Source organism: Pinus tabuliformis, chromosome 6, assembly GCF_031772625.1.
Source record: "Pinus tabuliformis cultivar Carrire ecotype Pingquan chromosome 6, CPIR1, whole genome shotgun sequence".
NCBI lineage: Eukaryota > Viridiplantae > Streptophyta > Pinopsida > Pinales > Pinaceae > Pinus > Pinus tabuliformis.
In genome coordinates, this window is record NC_142292.1 from 1,509,951,288 (window position 1) to 1,509,973,170 (window position 21,883).

The window sequence follows — 21,883 nt, forward strand, 5'->3', positions numbered from 1 at the left end:
ATGGGGTCACTTGGAAGCTTGGAGAGAATGAGAGAACAAGGGAGCGCTGGTGGATTGGGTGTAAATTTTAGCTCATGGTAGATGATGGTGGGTTGGCTCGAATGGGCAATGGACTTATGCTAGAAAAATCAATTATTAATGCTCAGAAGGGTGGAAAGTTTCTTATAGATAGTGGTCATGGCAAGTTAGACACACATATCAGAGCCTTAATCGACATATTGGAGCCTTCCACTAGAAATGGCGTTCAGAATGCAGCCTCTTGCTGCCCTCCAGAAGGAAAATGCTGAGATAAAAAGAGGTAAGGAAATATAAAACAGAACCCCAATGGGCGTCTCTTCTCCCTTTCCACCGCTTTCAATGAGAGTGTAATTAAACTATTTGATGTTTATTGTAGAAAAAACCATTGTCCCTAAATTTGGCGGCCTCAAGGCGCAACAGCCTGATTTATCCAATCAGAAAGCTCTCGCCACCATCACGAACAAGCTGAAGCCTCCAAATTCTGGACTGACGACTTCCATCTGCCCTTACAAGGTGGAGAATAATACTAAGGGGGGAGTCTCTGGATCATTTTCTTGTGCTAAGAATGGGTGAGTGGGGATTGTAGCTTGAGCTGATCTGAGTGATATTACGAATGGGGTGGAATCGTGTAAGGCTCCGAAAATTGTACCTAAACAGAGGAAGGGTCAGGGAAAGATTATGAAAATGGGTCCTAATAAGAGAAATGAACTTATAGAGGAGAAAAAGAAGAACGCATATGCATGGGGTAGCAATGGAATCGAGAGGGTTCAATTTAGTGGTAAAGACATGGAGGCGATGAAGGAAAGAATTGCACAAGAAGGTATGTGGGTTTTTCAAGGCCATGTTTGCTTTGTTGTTGGTATTTGTGTGTGTTTTCGGGTTTTATTCTTTGCAGGTGTTTTATCTTGGGTAGATTTTCCCTCTCCACTTATGGGAAGACTCATATCTCAAATCTATAACGGGTCCAAGTTTTGTGAGAGACTTTTTTTTTGAATCTGTTCAAATATCTCCATGACCAATAGACAACTAACATCATCACCTTCCCTTGGGATGTCTTGATGAATTTGACATCATCACATTCTTTTTGCTTACAATTAAATTCACTAACACTGCACTTGCCAATGACTACCAGAATACCCATTTCCTGTCCCATCCTTGTTCTTGTCCCCATTCCCATCTTGACACTACAGTAGTACATGAATAATCAAGTGGAGTGAGCTAACAATTATTTTCCCCAAAATCCTCTGTCCCTATTTCTTATTTCATTCTCATTTCCCTTTTGAGTTCCAATTTTTGATAACATAGCTAGCTGCAAATGACCTGTTGGACAGTTCTTGGTATTTTGTGCGTCTTTGGATGTGCACTGAAATTTTCTCTGCTTCTGGGTTGCACGCAGGTCGATAAGCTCCCATAAGTGAAATTCCACTAGTCTCACTCACCCATGTGATTTTGCAGACAACTACCTGAAAATTCTATCGTGTTTGGTGGTACGAGGGTGCCCTGCTAATGCTAAATGTTGTAAGTGAAACTTCTACAAGCTTTTCTAGAAGAAGGTTGCATTTGGTTATTGGAATTTGACTGCTTTTGGCCAAATAAATTGTCTTAGTGTCAGAGAATTCCATGACATATGGTGACTTAGTAAAGATGATCTCTCTTCCAGCTCTGCATTTCATGATCTTTGTTTCAGCTCTGTATTTCATCATCTTTGCTATTATTTACAAAAACGAGGATTTACCTTACATGGAAACCGGGGCGCAGGCTAGACATTCTCATTGTCTACAGTACATAATATTTATAACCATGTAATGCTTGAAATTTTGAATTTCTTTAGGAGTCAAAGTCATTGAGAAGTAGTATTTTAACTCCTTGACGCTATTACAAAATTTCTATAAAAGCATATTCTAATCATTATCCAAAGAAACCAACACAAACATGATTTATGGATTGGAGTCTCCCTCTTGCTTGAATGTCCACTTTAATAAGTCCAACATCTCTTGGATTTGAGATGCTTACATTGCCTGAATCTTCGTTCCCATTGCTGAGACCTCAGGGGTCTTCTGGTACAACAGTGTCAATGATTGACTCTCACTGTTCTTGATTTTAGGATGGGGTTCTTTCCATAGGTTCAGAAGTGGGAGTGCTCTTTCATTAGCATGTAAGATAGTTTTGTTCCACCAGAACTGTTGGTTCAACATCTGATTTGATCTCTTCTTACAGAAAATTCTTAGTATGGTCTGATGAAATTTCCTTAAAGTTGTTGCCGATTTGTAAGAACCTTTCATGCAGTAACTTAGAAATTATTTTTTAGTTTCTAGTAGTGATACATTTTTTATATAGATTTCTTTACAGTCTGAGTGAGTTGGGAAGATCCTTCAATATCTGGTGCTTGCATATAAAGGATTTTTTATGTACAGTAGTGGTGAATTAAATCTAGATGGATAATTGGATGCAATTGAAAACATGGACACTAGAGGTAAAATATTGAAATTAAAAAATATGAAACCTCAAGCTTGGTGACTACACTTTAGCTTGGCAACCTTGAAGGTGCATATCAGGCTCACTTGGAAACCTTAGGGTGCATATCAAAATTGGGTTCATATTGTTCTTTTATAGTATTAATTTAGCCAGCTTTTGTCTCTTTTTACAAAATAAGAGTGCAAGTATAGAAACCTGTCTTTTTTAAGATGAGGATGTTGGCTAGGTTTCCCTTAGGTTGTGTCTGTCGTGATGCTACATATTTTTCCAGACGCATTAATAGCTATTTAGTGTGTTAGTCACTTTGGCGTTCATGTTTTTGAAATAATAGATAACATGAAGATATTGTAATTCTCTATTCAGAATAAGGGAAGATGGCCTATGATATGGGTAGTATGATAGCAGTTGCCACTTCTATCTCCCTAGGTAACATTGGAAAGGAGATTAAGTTCAGTGAAATATTTGATAAAAATGCCAGGAAATTGTCTTCTCTTGTTGCCTTTTCACCCATATCCTTCAATTTCTTAAGGAGAAGGAAGACCACAAGATTACGTAGTAGAGAGCGGGTAGTCAATCCAAGAGCTATGGAAAAAAATTGCAGTTTATAGAAAAAACATCCATCTAAAGGAAGGTTCTTTTCACATAAAACTTTACTGTGGTAGATCTTTCTTTGTCCATATACATTTGATGTTAATGTGTGGTTTGTATGTAGGTTTGGTATGACATATATTCCAACATTTTATTGTGCATCTATTGAAAATATTTTCAAATTGTCTTGCATTCAGGTGTCAACAAGCTTGCTGATCTTGTCAGAGTCACCCTTGGACCAAAGGGCAGAAATGTTGTTTTGGAAAGAAAGTATGGTTCTTCGAAGATTGTCAATGATGGTGTGACAATAGCTAAGGACATAAATTGTAGATGTGGGTTGTAAATTTTTTATATTCTATATTAGTTTTCCTTGCCTAAATGTCTTACTATCTTATACCTAGGAGGAAAAATTCTCACAGGTCATAGACAACATATTGCTCTTTTGATGATCTACCTGGTATACAGAGTAGCCATAGTAGAGTAATGAATCAATCTTTCAAAAACTGAAAACAAAGACTTGTGTGCCAGATGTTGATGAGTCAAGGTCAATTGTTATTACCAGTCTAGTTAATGCATTTCAATGTGCACCCTGCTTCTGACAGGTTGAATTAGAGGACCCAGTTGAAAATATTTTGGCCAAGTTGGTAAGACATGATGCAACAAAGATAAATGATTTAGATGGTGATTGAGATCACATGGATACACACCCACACAGGTGGCCATAGATCTAGTGACTGCGGCATAGGTGTAGTAGAGATACAACTAGTTTAGGCCATGAAACACTATGGCACAGATATAGCTCTGTTGGGTACAATGCTAGTAGCTAGGGACACAAAGATTATCTAGCTAAGGAGAGAGAAGGAGAGCCTACAGACCGAGCTAAGGGGATATAAGGAGGCTAGTAGGTAAGGTAGGAAGAGGTCAGGGACATCACAGATAGTGAGTAGTGCTAGAGTTATGAGAGTGAGGACCACCGCCTCACAAATGACCCTACGAGGCATGGGATATAGATGCGGATAGGGCTTGTAGTAGATACTGACAAATGATCCTCTTGAGGGAGAGGGCCAGAGTCAGAGCTATACTCCTCTCCTGATGTACTGTGTATACATGATGTATCCATGACACACCTATGATTTATTCCATGTGATTTTTTCACTCAACCATCATATTTTTTATGCAGCTAGCCTAGGGGATGTGTCATACACTGATACTGTGTACTCATAATTGATGACACACACACACAGATATATATATATATATATATCTATATATATATATATATATATATATAGATATATATATATATATATATATATATATATATATATAGATATATATATATATATCTAGATATATATAGATATCTATATCTCTCTCTCTCTCTATATATATATATACTGATGCAGAAATAGAACAAATCCTATAGTTTCTTTCCATACTACCTCAGTATTGGATGCTTAGCTTGACATTGTTTTTTCACCTGATTGATTACTAGCTTAGAATCACCCACAATCTTCAACATTTTCATTCCTATCTTCCTAGAAGTCTTAAGACCCAACACCATGGCTTCATACTCAGCCACATTGTTGGTACATTAAAACTCCAATCTAAAGGAAAAAGGATGATGAGTACTCACAGGAGAAACCAGAAAAACACCTACCCAAAAACCATCTTTAGAAGAAGCCAAATCAAATCTAATATTCCATAAAATAACAGGCCCATGCCTCTCATCCTCATTCATCAAATCCTTAGAAATTTCAATAGGCTCAACATTAAGACTCATTACATATTCACCCATCTCATCAAATGTATACATGAGAGAATTTGTGTAATTGGTAGGGTTCCCTCTATAATCTACAGGTTCTCCCTCTAAACACAGGGACTGTGGCATATTACAAGTAAAAACTCAATATTCCCCCCAAAGGGGTACCCTAGCTACATGACATCAACAAACCATAATTAGGATGGACATTTACGATCATTGATTCACTACATTCATCATTACATGCTTTCATGGCATCTGTACCAGCTTAACCACTAGATATTTAATCATTACAATGTAGGGAACCTTTCTAGAAATAAGGAAATCCTTCTTAAGTAGTCCCCCTAGTATAGTTACTCACTTCATCTTTCACTAGATTATTTGTGAGTTCAACATGCTAGATTAGTTGATCCAAAATTGTCAGCTAGAGTTTCTTGAAGACTCTAGGGTAGAATGTTGAGGAGTTACTTGTGAAACATCTAGGACATATGTTATATGTAAGTGAGTGCACATGCTAAAGCTTAAGACCCTAATTGACATTATTCTCTAGGTTGAAGATAGTGAATTATCATACGTTGCTATAGTAAGTGCTGGGAATAATTATGAAATAGGAAACATGATAGCAGAGGCTATGAGTAAAGTTGGAAGGAAAGGTGTTGTGACACTTGAAGAGGGGAAAAGTGCAGAAAAAAATCTGTATGTCATTGAGGGAATGCAATTTGATCGTGGATATATTTCTCTATACTTTGTGACAGACAGTGAGAAGATGTCCGTGGAGTATGAAAATTGCAAGGTAATTGATGTGAATTGAAATCTTCTTGCCTTTTTTTGTTGTGTTGCTATTTGTTAGTGCTCCTTGTAATGAAAAGAGAATGGATAGAAATCATGTGTAACATTTTTAGAATAAACTCTCATCTAAGTTGTGGAATTGTTTCCCAATTACCTTCATCTGTCATATATTCATGGCACATCCTCCTGGTTCAATTTGGGTTGGTGTTGGTTTTGTACGGAATTTTAAAATATGTGCCTTATGAACCTTCTGTTATTTCTTGAATCTGTACAATATTGGATTTAGAATACTGATCAGAAAGAAATATGACCACTACTAAGCATGGGAAGAGGGTTTCTAAATTTCTATTTATTTGCGCTTGATTTTTAAAATTCACTGATCAGGAATTTGGAAATGAACTTGCATCTTTATATTTTCTTATAATTTGAAGTTATTATTGGTTGAAAAAAAGATCACAACTGCAAGAGACTTGATCACAATATTGGAAGAGGCCATCCGTGGGGGGTATCCTATCTTGATCATTGCTGAGGATCAGTGTTGTAGGAATTGTGCCCCCCCCCCCAAGGATTCGGAGGCAGATCTGAGTCCTGTACGGATCCACCCCCAATCCTTCTACGGAACCAAGAATCAGAAATTTGGATCCGCGGTTCCACCTTTTTTTGTCGATTCCTTGAAAATTGGAACTGTGGGGGCCTGATCTGCGGTTCCTACTACCCGATACATGGTTCCTAATGCCCTATCCATGGATATGGAAAATATCGAATGCGATCTGTGGAGGTTTGGGCGTGGATCCACCGCAAATCACGAGTGGATCCGAGAGAAGGTGGATGGTTCCGCGGGGCTTTTTCTGTTTTTTTTTTTTTTTTTTTCAAAATTTTGAACTGTAATATGAGGAACTACACTTTTTGAATACTCCCAAGGTGCCCCTTGGTGCTCCCTAGATGCTTCTTAGATGCTCCCTAATGGTAATGTTAAATTCTTAAAGTAAAAGTGACATTCTTCTTTATCTTTCATTTCCATACTTTTACTTAAATTTTTAACATTACCATGAAATGACTTAAGATGTTTGAGAGTGGTTCTAACCTCATCAGACTTCATATGGAGAAAATAGAATTTCATATCCCATTCAAAATTCAGTAGACTTAATAGTTTTCAGGATCAATGGGATTGTGGCGTTTCATTGGATTATATCATGTATGAGGGCATGAGATTTGATTTAATCAAGAGAACCAAGCCCTATATGTACCCCAATGTTGGTGTTATTGATTGTTGAACTCCTTTGTGATGGCCTTAGCAATTTTGTACCCTTCACTCAAGTCAAAATCATTGAGTAGGCATGTTAAGCTTTCTCTACCATATTATAAGGCTAGGATTAAGATGTTTGATCAACATTAGGCAATGTTGACTAAAATCCATATAGAATTGAAGTAAAGGCAAAGTCTAGACAAGAGAAGAGGAATATAGATTTTAGATGGTTGATGAGGGAATAATTAATCACTGATGTAATGTAGGTTTTAACCCCGTAAAGAAATTACCTGCTTATGAATTCTAAAACATAGAAAATAAATAATGTGAGAGTAGAACACATAAAACACATATACACAGAGATTTTCCACTAGATCCAAAAACCGAGACTACCAGCTTGATTTTTCATTATGTTCCTTTCAATGTTATAATACATATTTATACATGACGAAGCATCCAATACCATGGACCGAAAACCATCGCATCCAATACCATGGACCGAAAACCATTGCGTCCAAAAAACATGTGCGAAAATCATGCACAAAACCATAGGTGGGTCCGCCCAACCTAACATAGGGTCCAAAACCAAAATTTTCCGAGGCGCTGCCCTGGACCCCATAAAGTGGCGTTACGGGTGCCCCTCAAACCCCCTGTTTACTATGTGGAAAGTATATAACACAACCCAACATTCTCCTACTTGTTGTTTTCCTTTCCACAGGGGGCCACAAGAGAGCTTAGTCATTTTTCCAGCCCTGAAATGTCCATAGTCTCTCTACACCAAGAGAACTTCTCAGAGCTCACATATTTTTTCAATGCATATGTAGTATTCTTCAAAGTGTCCACTTTTACCAGCAACACCTTTTTGTCTTCTATCATATCCCTCACAAAGTGATACTGAACATCAATGTGCTTTGTCTTTGAATGATATGCGGGGTTCTTTGCCAAGAAAATTGCACTTTGGCTGTCATAGTCTATCCTTATAGCTTCCTGTACTAACCCCATACTTGAACACAATCTATGCAACCAAACTGCTTCCTTGCTTGCATGAGTGGCTGCCATGTATTCTGCCTCTGTAGTTGACAGTGCCACTACAAATTGTTTCTTACTCATCCAACTAACTGCACCTCCAAATAGGTTAAACACATACCCACTTGTAGATCTTCTCTAATCCAGGTCTCCAGCCCAGTTTGCATCAACAAATCCATGAATATCCAACACTCTGTCCAATCTTGGTCTTCCTTGGTAGCACAAACCATAATCACTAGTGCCACGCAAATACTTGAAAACCCGCTTCATTGCTGTCTAGTGCTCCTTCCCTGGTTTTGACATAAACCTACAAAATACTCCCACTGCATGTGCAATGTCTGGTCTAGTACAGACCATTGCATACATCAGGCTACCGACTGCACTTGCATATGGAACACGGGACATGTCCTCTTCCTCTTCTTGTGTCTTGGGACACTGTTCAGCAGATAACCTCACACCTACAGGAATAGGAGCCTTCACCGGTTTACTATCCTGCATATTAAACCTCTGCAATATTGTCTCGACATACTTCCTCTAGTTTAACCAGAGCTTCCTCTTTGCTCGATCTCTTTTAATTTCCATGCCAAAAATATAGTTTGTAGCACCAAGATCTTTCATGTCGAATTTGGAGGACAATTGGGTATTCAAATCCTGGATAACTTCTTTGTCATTTACAACCAACAAAATATCATCCACATACAAGATCAGATAAATAACACGGTCACCAATTAATTTAAAATACACACAGTGATCTACTTTGCTTTTGGTGAAGCCAAGTCCCCGTATAAATGTATCAAATTTATGATACCACATCCTTGGTAACTGTTTTAACCCATATAGAGACTTATTTAACTTACATACCAGTTCTTTCTTACCCTTCACCACAAAGCCTTCAGGTTGCTTCATGTAGATCTCCTCTTCGAGATCCCCGTGAAGAAATGTTGTCTTCACATCCATCTGTTCTACCTCAAAATCAAAAGCAGCAACAGCAGATAAAAGTAATCTAATAGAAGTTACCTTGGCAACAGGAGAAAAAATATCACCAAAATCAATTCCAGGCACTTGGGAATAACCTTTTGCTACCAACCGAGCTTTGTATTTCTCCATTTTTCCTTCTGCATTTGTCTTCTTTTTGAACACCCATTTGTTGCCAATGGGTTTCCTTCCAGCCGGCAACTCCACCAGATCCCAAGCCTCATTTTTGTGCAAAGATGCCATTTCATCAACCATGGCCTCTTTCCTGAGTTTTCCATCCTCTGAATCCACTGCTTCCTTCACAGTTCTGGGATCATCATCAGTAACAGAAAGCAGATGGACTATACCTTTTTGGCTGCCTTCTTTCTCGAACGGATCTTCTCACAGCTGGAGTTTGTGGCTCTTCATCTTCTGATTCCTCCTCTGCTATATAGTTTGATTCTTCTTCCTTTAGCTCAAACTCTATCTTCTCAAGTTCCTTTGGTTGGACTTCATGTTTAATAACATCTTTCACCTCTCTGAACACCACATCTTGGCTATACACAACCTTGTTACTGGATTCCAAAGCTTATAACCCTTTAAACGACCCTTATACCCAATAAATGTGCACTTTTCATATTTACTATCCAACTTGGTTCGTTTCTCCTTTGGAACATGTACATATGCATCACATCCAAATACCTTCAGATGTGAAAGAGAGGGTTTCTTACCAATCCATAGCTCTTGTGGAGTTTTATCCTCCAACGTTGATGAAGGTGACTTGTTAACCAGGTAACATGCAGTATCCACCGCCTCTACCCAGAATTCCTGTCCTAACCCTGCACCACTGAGCATGCTTCTTGCCCTTTCCATCAACGTCTTATTCATTCTTTCTGCAACTCCATTTTGCTGAGGTGTATATGGAGTAGTCTTCTGCCGTGATACACCACACTTCTTACAGTATTCTACAAATTCCTTACTGCAAAACTCTCCACCGTTATCTGTCCTCAACACCTTTTTCTTCTTCTTTGTCTAGTTTTTCACCAGAGCCTTAAATTCTTTAAACCTGTCAAAGACTTTAGATTTCTTCTTAAGGAAATATACTCATGTATTCCTTGAGAAGTCATCTATCAATGATACATAGTACATAGACTTACCCAGTGATGGAACTTTCACGGGTCCAAACACATCACTGTGCACAAGCTCTAATATTTGTTTCGCCCTCTTACTACCAAAGGGGAAACTCACCCGATTCTGCGTCCCATATACACAATTTTCACAAAAATCAAAATCCAGAGAACTATTACTCATACCTTCTACCATACCTTTACCATGAAGTATTCGAAGGCCCTTCTCTCCAATATGTCCAAGCCTTTGATGCCACAGCATGGTGTTTTCTCCAAAGACCATTAGATTTTCTGCTCCACTTTCAGGAACCACAGAACTGTTGCACCCATCAATAACAGTGCTACCTTGCAGCTTGTACAGAGTTCCAATCCGAACTCCCCACATCAATACGAGTGCTCCCTAAAAATTTTTGCAGGTGTCCTTCTCGAACACTATTTTTACACCTGCATCATCCAACTTACTAACATAAATCAGATTTCTGGCTAATGCAGGAATATGCAGAACACTCGGAAGTGTTCTAACCCTTCCACCTTGCAGCTTCAACTTTACTTTTCCACGACCAATGATTCTAGCCTTCCTGTCATCCCCCAAGAAGACATCACCACCATTATATTTCTCATACTCACAGAGCCACTCCCTATGGGGAGTGAAGTGAAAGGATGCACCTGAGTCAATCAACCATGCCTCATGATCTACATGTGTACTTGAAGAAGCCAAGTACACATCCCCACCTTCATCTGAGGTGGTTTTCGCCTCTGCAGAAGGAGCCTCATCAGATCCCTTTCCTTTGTAAGGAGCTTTAGATTTACAGTCCCTTTTGAAGTGGCCTTCCTTTCCGCATTTCCAGCACACCACCTTTACAGGTTTTCCTGGAGATTTAGATCTCCTTCTAGATTTAGATCTCCCACTCGATGACTTATTTTTGTTTATGTTCTAGGACCGTCCTCGTACAAACAAGGCATCACTATTTTGGCTCTCCATATTTTTTTGTCTCATCTCCTCCATCAACAAGGCTGAGACTATTTCATCAAACTGCAAGGCAGTTGCATTGCTACCTATTGCAATAACTAGACTATCCCACGAATCTGGTAGAGAACACAACAAATTGATGCACTTATCTTCATCTGAAATTTTAATATCAACAGATGCTAACTGACTTACCATACTATTAAATGCATTCAGATGCTCTGTCACCGAGTCTCCATCTTTCATCCTTAGGTTATACAACTTTTTCTACAGGAACAGTTTATTCACCAGAGACTTAGATTGGTACAAAGTCCCTAACTTGTCCCACAAAGCCTTTGCTGTAGCTTCCCCTGATACATTCAGCAATACTGAATCTGAGACACAAAATCGTATTGTGCTCTTTGCCTTCCGATCCAACTTCTTCCATTCTTCATCGGACACTCCCGTTGGTTTAGTACCCGGATCTACCGTGATCCATTGATCTTTATCCACCAACAGATCCTCCATCTTGAGTTTCCACAACTCAAAACTCTGAACATTAAATTATCGATCGCTATCTTTCCACTGCTTGCCATCTTCTTTCACCACCAGAATCAATCTCGCAGATCTCGCACTGAACAGGGTCTACCACAGGCCTGAGTGAAACCCCTCAGCAACAAAGGCGTCCCCTTGAAGCCAAATCTGCTCTGATACCAAATGTAGGTTTTAATCCCGTACATAAATTACCTGCTTACGAATTCTAAAACACAGAAAATAAATAATGTGAGAGCAGAACATATAAAACACATATACACAGAGATTTTCCACGGGATCCCAAAAACGGGACTACTAGCTTGATTTTTCAATATGTTCCTTTCAATGTTAAAATACATATTTATACATGCCGAAGCATCCAATACCATGGACCGAAAACCATCGCGTCCAATACCATGGACCGAAAACCATCATGTTCAAAAAACATGTGTGAAAATCATGCACAAAACCATAGGTGGGTCCGCCATACCTAACATAGGGTCCAAAACCAAAATTTTCCAGGGTGCTGCCCCGGACCCCATAAAGTGGAGTTACGGGTGCCCCTCAAACCCCCTGTTAACTACGTGGAAAGAATATAACACAACCCAACATGTACAATGAATGCCATATCTATCTTGATTTATATAAAAATATGAATGTTTTCTTGACTTCTACAACTAATTTGGTATTTTGGATGTTTTTTTAAATATAAATGAAAACAATATCTATATCTATATCTATATCTATCTGTCTATATATATGTGTGTGTGTGTGTGTATACACACACACACACACACACACACACACACACACACACACAAATATATATATATGTGTGTGTGTGTGTGTGTGTGTGTGTATATATATATATATATATATATATATATATATATATATATATATATATATATATATATATATATATATATATATATATATATATATATATATATATATATATATATATATATATATATATATATATATATATAGTAGACTCTTTCAAGACGCTTCGCTTCCAAGATTTTTAGGAAATGATGCTTTCGTGTCCCCGCTTCCAAAAAAAGTCCCTGCTTCGTGCAACGTTGATGAGGACATTGAACAAGAAGCCTTGGCTACTCTTGTTGTGAACAAGCTTCATGGTGCATTGAAGGTTGGCACTTTGAAAGCTCCTAGATTTGGAGAGCGGAAAAGCCAATATTTGGATGACATTGCTATATTTACTGGAGGTATTTTTCAAGTTTAGCTACATTAAGGACTTACATGCACTAAGAGCTTAAGTACAAAGCTCAGTGTGTATATAAGTAGTCTTATATCATTTGTCGTGGAAACAATCTTTATTTGGTAATGGGTTTTCTCTACAAGTTCAACTTTTCATGTTAATAGGATAAATTCTCACTGAGTGAGAGGTATTGAGAATAAAATCTCTCCACCATGTCTATAGTCACGGGTTTCTAATATCTTATGTAGATATTGTTTTTTATTCTTTCTCTGTGCAGGCACTGTTATCAGGGATGAAGTTGGATTTTCCCTTGGATAAAGTTGGAAGTAAGGTTCTGGGTACTGCTGCCAAGGTGGTACTTACCAAGGATTCAACAACGATAGTTGGTGATGGGAGCACTTAGGAAGCTGTTAATAAAAGAGTGTCTCAAATTAGAAGCTTGATTGAGGTGTGCTATTTCTCTATAACTTAAAAATAGGTTTCTTTATCCAAATGGAGGCTTGAAGTTATTGTATTGCTTTCTTTGTATAACCACCATATATTATAAAGTGGCCATCACCTTGTGGGGAGGGATCTCCTCATTAATATCATTCATGATGATGGTATTAATCTCAAATTTGACTTGTGAGTTGTCAAGACATGAGTGTAGAAAGCAACAATTTTGATGCACAGTTTATACTTTGAATATATGTGCCTCTGAAGGAACATGCAACAATAATTACAAACATTAAATTTAAATAACTTAAGGTTGCTTAATATCAGAATATGTTTGACTTGATAGTTAACTTCCCTATCAACCTATTTTATCAAAGGTTTTCACCAATGATACCATTCTCACTTTCTTTGCAGGTTGCAGAACAAGACTACAAAAAAGAAAAATTGAATGAAATAATTACCAAGATTTTTGGTGGAGTTGCTGTTATCCAGGTAAAGTTTGGCATGGTTGAATTAATGGTAGCTATTTGTAACAATTCCCTGTTATTGGCATTATAAAAAACTGAATCTAGTTGATGGATGTTGGTGACTGCATTTCAATGTATATTTGTTTAAAGTAAGAATGGAGGGTATATGATAGTGTTCATAATTGTTGATAGGTGGGAGCACAAACAGAGACAGAGTTGAAGGAAAAGAATTTAAGAGTGGAAGATGCCTTGAATGCAACAAAGGTATGCATGTAGAACATTATGCATAATCAATTATGAAATGTGATTCATATTTGCAAAAACATGTTGTGATATGAAATAAAGGTGAATAATGAATGTTAATTGAATCCTGTCATGCATGGAGCTGCTATTATATCAGAGGGGTATAGGAAATAAGTGCTTGCAGCTTGGACTTATTTGGAGTGAGGCTTTCAACTGTTGTTGTGTGGGATTGGTGTTTGCAACAGTTTCAAGCTAAGCATCATGTCCAACAACATAAGGATCTAATTTTCTAGTAATTAACAGTGGTTGGGAGGATGTATTATGTTTCACGTTAGTTTTCCTAGTTAAGCACAATGTTGGTCTTTGGAATAGATCTTACATTCCTATTTATGGTCAAAGTATGGTGGAGAGAGGGTCGATTGCCCAAGAATGAGAGAGTGCTTGGTTTGATTGATTTGGCTACTTGGAACTTGGAAGTGTATCCTTGCTATGAAATTGTTTGGAGGGGAATTCCCTTGTAGGGGCTATTACAACATCGATTTTCTCTAGTGTAGCATGTTGGCAACGTGTTGGTAGTCTTTTTTCTTCCCACCTATTCCAAGTCTCTTGTTGTTTATCTTCAAAAGTGTTTGGACGATAGTCAACTTGTTTAGATGGAACATGGATGTGAGTAGAGAAGGTTGTGATTTGGTGAGATGCCTTATTTGGAGTTGGAGGATAGGGTAGTTGTATCTCTTTTGGGCTCATCATATAAGTAGACAAGGCATTTAATGGTTTGATGGTCTCTCAAGTATAAATTGAGAGAATGATAATAAAAAGAGCTTAAATATGTTAAGTATAGATGAAACATTATGTAATGTACCCTAGTTTTGGTAGAAAGATCATTGCTTTGTTTTGCATCCTCATGTGATAGAAACCTTCATTCTCTACCCATTCTCTATATTTGACTCCCTAGTATCTTTTCTCTATGCTATCCCTTTATCTAATAACTATATATTTTTAGAACTTGGAGGCCATTTTCTAACTATCGTTGGGTGCTTTGTTGGGAAGTTAGGGCCAATGCAATATTTCATTTTTTTTTTCTTAATTTTATTATCAAATCCAGTTACAGTTCAATTAATGGGTGGCTTGAATTGCTTGATTGGCCATTTGAGTCTATGTATCATTTGTTTTGAGGATGTGATTGGCCTCCCAACTTTCAAATGACTTGGAAAATAGCTTTCACTCTACTCACATTTATTTCAATTTAGATATTGGAAGCTTGAGAGAAACAAGAGAGATGGAAGATTATAATTTGAGGAGTCCCCAACTTTGCAATGTTTTTTGAAGTAATATTGCTCAATAATGGAACTCCTTTTAGAAGAGTTGATGATTTTTCCATATTATTGTTTGTTTCACTAATATTCCATGAATATTTCAACAATGTGTTAGGTCCCTATAATACTAGTGATTCCCCCATTACTATTGTCATTGTAGCCCCTTATTGTTATTGTTGTGCCCCTATTGCCCCCAAATTGTTATTATTGTGCCCCATAGAATCCCACTATTGTTATTGTTGTGCCCTTGTATTATTATTGTTATGTCGGCTTTAATTATATTGTGACCCCTTATACTCCTATATATAGAAAGGAGGTTTTGCATTTGAATCATCCAAGAATTGATCATTTTTGTAATGTAAAGGTGGTTTCCCCCTCGAAGAGACCTATTTTGAAGTCATTGATCTATCTTTTCTTCTAATTTGTGAGCTGGTTGCATAACATTTGGTATCAGAGCTTTGGATTCTAGTGTTTCGCTGCTCCAAACAGGTCAGCACGGAATTTTCACTATAATGTTTTTTATATGAAGTTTCAGAAGCTGAAAAAAAACCCATTTGAGCCGAAATCTTGATGACCCTCGGGTCCAAATTTCAGAGCTTGTCTCGCTATATTTTCGGAGATATGATCCAAGGAAATTAGGGTTTTTGCATGATCCTGAATTACGTCCCAAACATGCGACCTTGGGAAAATCGTAATAACTTTCTCTCTAAGTATTAGATTGAAATTTCATAAGAAGTTACAGAAATAGGACAGACTTTAGGCTTTTGTGCATCGTTTTCAGGTCTGAAGGTTGAAACAGTGACATGTGTCACTTCGTACAAGTTCTCTCTACAGAAAAAGTGTATAAGGAGGTCATCTTGGGAGATTACGCATCTCTTTCTTGGAGAATCCAATTTCGATAAGACTGGTGGCATTAGAAAGAGGACTTAGAGGGCTACCATAATTCACAATTTTAGACTTTGGAGATCCGAAATTTCAGAGATATATCAGATTCAATATCAAGCTCCTACAAAAAAAATAAAGTGTGTAGTCAAATTTCATAAGTTTTGTTTGAAAAAATAGTTTGAAGTGATTAAAAGGGAATAGTGAATAAAATTATCATTAGTTGATGCCCCAGAGAAAGAAAATGGCGACACCTAGTAAGCAACCCAAAATATCTACTATGACACATGAAGAAGAGGAAGACATGCACCATGATATATCAAAATTACGAGCCCAAGTGCACCAAATTTCTCTCTCACAAAAAATAACAGAAGATAGATGGATGGTTTGAAGAATGTCATCAATGGTATGAACGACAACATTGAAGATTGGAAGAAAGACATGGAATGTTGGAAGGAAGGTTTGACAAAGTTTCTACAAGAAAGGCTTCCTAATGGTGAAAAGGTAGTAGAGCAAACTCATAATGAGAACAAAATAAATGTTAATCATGATTTGAAGAATGGAAACATTGAAGATTTGAAGAAAGATGTGGAAGGTTTGACAAAGTTGCTACAAGAAAGGCTTCCTAATGGCGAAAAGGTAATAAGGAAACTCATGATGAGAACAAAAGAAATGTTAATTGTGATTTCTTAGACTCTAACATTGGAATAAAGATCACCACGTTCCAAAGATCGGTATGAGGAAGTTTTATGGCAAGGATCCCATAACATGGATACTACAGATGGAACAATATTTCGATCTCCATAATGTGCAAAACACACAAAAGATATGCATTGAAAATTTATATTTGGAACCCAATCAGTTTGTATGGTCTCGATGGCTTTTCTCTCATAAAAAAATTGTGACTTGGTCAATTTTTATGGACGAAATGATAGCACATTATGAGGATACAAAGAGCAACACCTTCCTTAGCACATTGAGGACTTCCAAAAATTGAATATAAGGGTAAATGATATTCCAGAGGAGTATAGGATTGATGTGTTCATAGAGCTTTAAAGGATAACATCCAACATGAGGTTTGCCTTTGGGAACTTGATTCATTGGAGAAGGCATTTAGGTTGGCAAGAAAAACTGAAAGCAAAATTATGGCAACAAGTAAGCCTACCACTCACAACTATAAAGATGGAAGCATTGCTGCCCCTAGCTTTCCACAACCTACGAGGTTGACACCACAAAAATTGGAAGAAAAAGAGAAAAGGGGCTTTGTTACAGTTGTGATAGTGAATACACTAAAGGTCATAAGTGTGCTAAGAAGAAATTATTTTACATAGATTGTGAAGAGGAGGAAGAAAATGAACAAGAAACATCAAAAAAAGAGGATATACATCAAGAATTATCCCTATAGAAATAAGAAATGAATCCAACCACATCTTGTAATGCATTGGCATAAATTACTACTCCTCAAACTCTCAAGATAGAAGGACATATCAAGAAGAAAAATGTAATAGTGTTGATTGATTCAAGTAGTACCCATAATTTTATTCATTGTAAGATAGCCAAGGAATTGAATTTCTTCCTATATCCAGCACAAGAGTGTCAAGTTATGGTTGCAAATGGAGGAACCATAAATTTCTATGGAAAGTGCCATAATATCAAGCTATCCCTGGGAGAATATGTATTGAATAGTCCCATGCTTTCTATTCCAATGGGTGGTGTTGATGTTGTGCTAGGAGTCCAATGGCTACAATCTTTGGGGAAACCGAGAAAGATAATTAACTCTAATGACATGACAAATCTTATAAAGAAAGAAAAACGGGGCATAATTGCACAATTATGTTCATTAGAAGATCCCACATTGAAATCATTTATTTCTCCAGATCTCCAAAAAGTCTTGGGAAGGTGTTTGAGACTCCCACTTATTCATGATCATGATCATGTTATTCATTTGATTCTAGGAAGTGTTAAACATCATGCCTTACACATATCCCTATGCCCAAAAGAGTGAAATTGAACATATGGTTGCATAAATGCTAGAGGCTGGTATAATTCAACCTAGACAAAGTTCTTTATGTGCTCCAGTAATATTAGTGCATAAGGATGGATCATGGCACATGTGTCTAGATTATAGGGAAATCACAAGCTCACTATTAAAGATAAATTTCCCATTCCTGTCATCAATGAATTACATGGAGCAATTTACTTCACCAAGTTGGATCTTCATTCAGGATATCATCAAACTAGAATGAAGACTGAAGACAATCCGAAAACAACATTTAGAACTCATGAGGGTCATTATGAATTTTTGGTCATGCCTTTTGGCCTTACCAATGCAACTTCTACATTTCAAGGTTTGATGAATTCCATTTTCAAACCCTTCCTTAGAAAAATTGTGTTAGTATTTTTTGATGATATACTAATCTACAACAAGTCTTGGAATGATCATGTTCAACATGTTGACAGGGTGCTCAAACTACCGGAGGAGAAATAATTATATGCAAAAACCTCCAAATGTTTCTTTGGAGTACAGGACATGGAATATCTGGGTCATATTGTATCTCATGAAGGTGTTAAGGTAGACCCTAGCAAAATTAAAGCCATTAAGAAATAGAAAATCCCCACATCCATCAAGCATCTGTGAGGATTTCTCGGGTTGACAGGGTATTATCGCAAGTTTGTGAAGAATTATGGGAAAATAATAGCACCTCTAACAACATTACTGAAGAAAGATGCATTTTCTTGGACTCCAGAAGCAACGAAGGCCTTTGAATATCTTAAAAAGGCAATGTGCCAAGCACCAGTCGTAGCTTCGCCAGACTTCACATAAACCTTTATTGTGGAATGTGATGCCTCAGGAAATGGAATTTGTGCTATTTTAATGCAAGAAGGAAGACCCATTGCTTTTGAAAGTCATCCAATCAAAGGAAAATATTTACACAAAGCTATTTAAGAGAAGGAAATGATGGAAATACTACATGCACTTAAGAAATGGCGACCTTACCTAATGGGAAGACACTTAAAGGTAAAAACGGATCATGATAGTCTTAAATACTTTTTAGAACAAAGATTATATTTAGAAGAGCAGTAAAAATGGGTCACAAAGATGTTGGGTTATGACTTTGAAATCATCTACAAAAAAGGGAAGCAAAATGTTGTTGCAGATGCACTCTCAAGAAAGGATGAGTATGTGAAAGTTGCCATCTCTATCATCCAAACAAATTGGATAAATGAAGCAAGGGATTAATGGAAGAATGAAGAAGAAGTGTGGGCACTCATTCAAAAGTTGCAACAAGATCCCAGTATCTATGATACATTTAGCTGGAAATATGATTCGTTATGGTACAAATATTGTCTATACCTCTGTAAGAATTCCCAACTCAAACAAAAGATTCTTCTGGAATTGCACACCTCTCCCTTAGGAGGGCACTTAGGATTTTTAAAAATTTACCATAGGGTTAAGAAGGAATTTTTTTGGGATGGCCTTAAATTTGATATTCAAAGGGCTGTGGCAGAATTTTTGGTTTTTCAACAAAATAAGGTTGAGACAATTAAGACCCCGGGTCTGTTACAACCTTTATCCATTCCAAGTCAATGTTGGGAGGATGTTTCAATGGATTGTATCACAGGTTTACCCAAGTCCGAAGGAAAGAGTGTCATCATGGTGGTAGTTGATAGACTTACCAAGTATGCACACTTTTGTGCATTATCTCATCCATTTAAAGCCCGTAAAGTTGCTATTGCATTGATGGAAACAATTCAAAAACTACATGGAAACCAAGATATTATTGTAAGCGACAGAGATCCCATTTTCACTGGAAATTTTTGGACTAAATTATTTTCTTGTCTAGGTACTTAGTTAGCTCATAGTTCATCTTATCATTCTCAATATGATGGGAAAACTGAGATAGTGAACAAATGTTTGGAAGGATATCTTCGTTGCTTTGTATTTGATAAACAAACATAATGGGTCAAGTGGTTTCCTTTCGCTGAATGGTGGTATAACACTTCCTTCCATACTGCAGCAAAAATGACCCCATTTATGGAACTTTATGGATATTATCCATCGTCCATCACAACATCATTAAGAGAAAATTCTAAGGTTCAAGCAGTGGAAGATCACATCGAGCATCAACAACAGGTTCTCTAACTCTTAAAGGATAACCTCACTTTGGCACAAAATAGAATGAAACAACAGGCATATCAACATCACAACGAAAGAATTTTTGATGTAGGTGACTGGGTATTTCTACGACTACAACCATACAAACAAATTGGAGCTTCCTACATCTTCCCAAGTGCACCCAGTTTTCCATGTTTCATGCTTAAAGGAGGTTATAGGTGACAAGCTTCCAGTTCAAACAATATTGCCAGAACTTGACGAGGAAGGAAAAATCATATTGGAACCTGAAGTAGTCATAGAAACAAGAACTCGATAGCTACAAAATCGATCAATTTCAGAGTATCTCATCAAGTGGAAGAACTTATTCGCTGAAGATTCCACATGGGAGGATGAGAATTTTATATAGAAGCATCCAGAACTACTCAAGCGTTGAGGACAAATTTTTTTGAAGGAGAGGGGCATGTTAGGTCCTTATAATACTAGTGATTCCCCCATTACTATTGTCATTGTAGCCCCTTATTGTTATTGTTGTGCCCCTGTTGTCCCCACATTGTTATTATTGTTCCCCATAGAAGCTCACTATTGTTATTGTTGTGCCCTTGTATTATTATTGTTATGTTAGTTTTGATAATATTGTGACCCCTTAGACTCCTATATATAGCAAGGATGTTTTGTCATTTGAATCATCCAAGAATTGATCATTTGTGTAATGTAAAGGAGGTTACCCCCTCGAAGAGGCCTATTTTGAAGTCGTTGATATATCTTTTCTTCTATTTTGTGAGCTGGTTGCATAACACAATGTTTGTTCCTTTGTAATATATATGACTCTTTGCGAGCTGGAGAGGCCCTAGTTACCTTTTGAGGCCAATGAATGATAATGCATTCATCCTTCGACTATAGATCTGCTTGTTAATATCACTACTTTATGGGTTATTTTGGGAGTATTGGTTCTCTTGAGTTATTCTTGATTTATGATGCCTTGATTTTGAGATATTGGTTTAATATTCCAAGTTGATATCCACTTTTTGTCGCTTTGAGTTAGATCTCTGCTACAAATTTTATCCGTGCAATTTGTAATGATAGTTTATGTTGTCAAATTAATAATATATTTTAATATGATTTTCGATGAGACTTCAAATGTTATAGAGTCTTTTAACAAAGTTGAACCATAGGGGTACTTAGGAAGGTTTTCCATTGTCTCGGCAAATCTTCCCCTTTAGGCCAATTATTTTCTTACTTTGAATTATTATGTGAAATGGGCATTTTATATCAATGTCCAGATGGACTATGTTCGATCTGTTTTTGTATAGATACTTCATTGTAAATGGGTTGAAATTCAGGTTGCAATTATTATGTAAAATGGGCAATTTAAATCAATATCTTGGGTGATTAGGAAAATTTCATTCACCTGCAGCATATAGTATGTTAGCAATATGGAAACAAGGTTGTTAGTGGGTTTTGTGGATGATTAATATTATTGGTCCTTTCGTGCTCAGATTCATTCTTGCGCTGATAATATGGCATTGTAGCAATATATTGAATGGATGCTGCAGGTTGTGACATTCAGGTAACTCCCTTGAGTTATTTTAGTAAGTTAAAAATATGGTTTGCATGATTATAGTTTTTATAAAGATTATAGATCATGTGTCAAACATATTTTTTTTTTTTTTTTTTTTTTAAATCAATGGCTATAAATGTAATTTTAAGGATTGCCATAACTCTTCACATAATTCTTT

General features: G+C 37.0%; 1 protein-coding gene and 1 pseudogene across 1 annotated transcript; both read left to right on the top strand.

Annotated features, from left to right (window-relative positions):
• The first annotated feature begins 237 nt into the window (after window positions 1-237).
• On the top strand, window positions 238-1,422 carry LOC149264389 (uncharacterized). The gene is given in 3 exon segments (XM_089398725.1): window positions 238-298; window positions 395-838; window positions 1,415-1,422. Coding segments are annotated over 3 exon segments (513 nt in total).
• Window positions 1,423-2,867: 1,445 nt separating this feature from the next.
• LOC149264390 (chaperonin 60 subunit beta 2, chloroplastic-like) lies at window positions 2,868-14,088 on the top strand (annotated as a pseudogene).
• The last annotated feature ends 7,795 nt before the right edge of the window (window positions 14,089-21,883 follow it).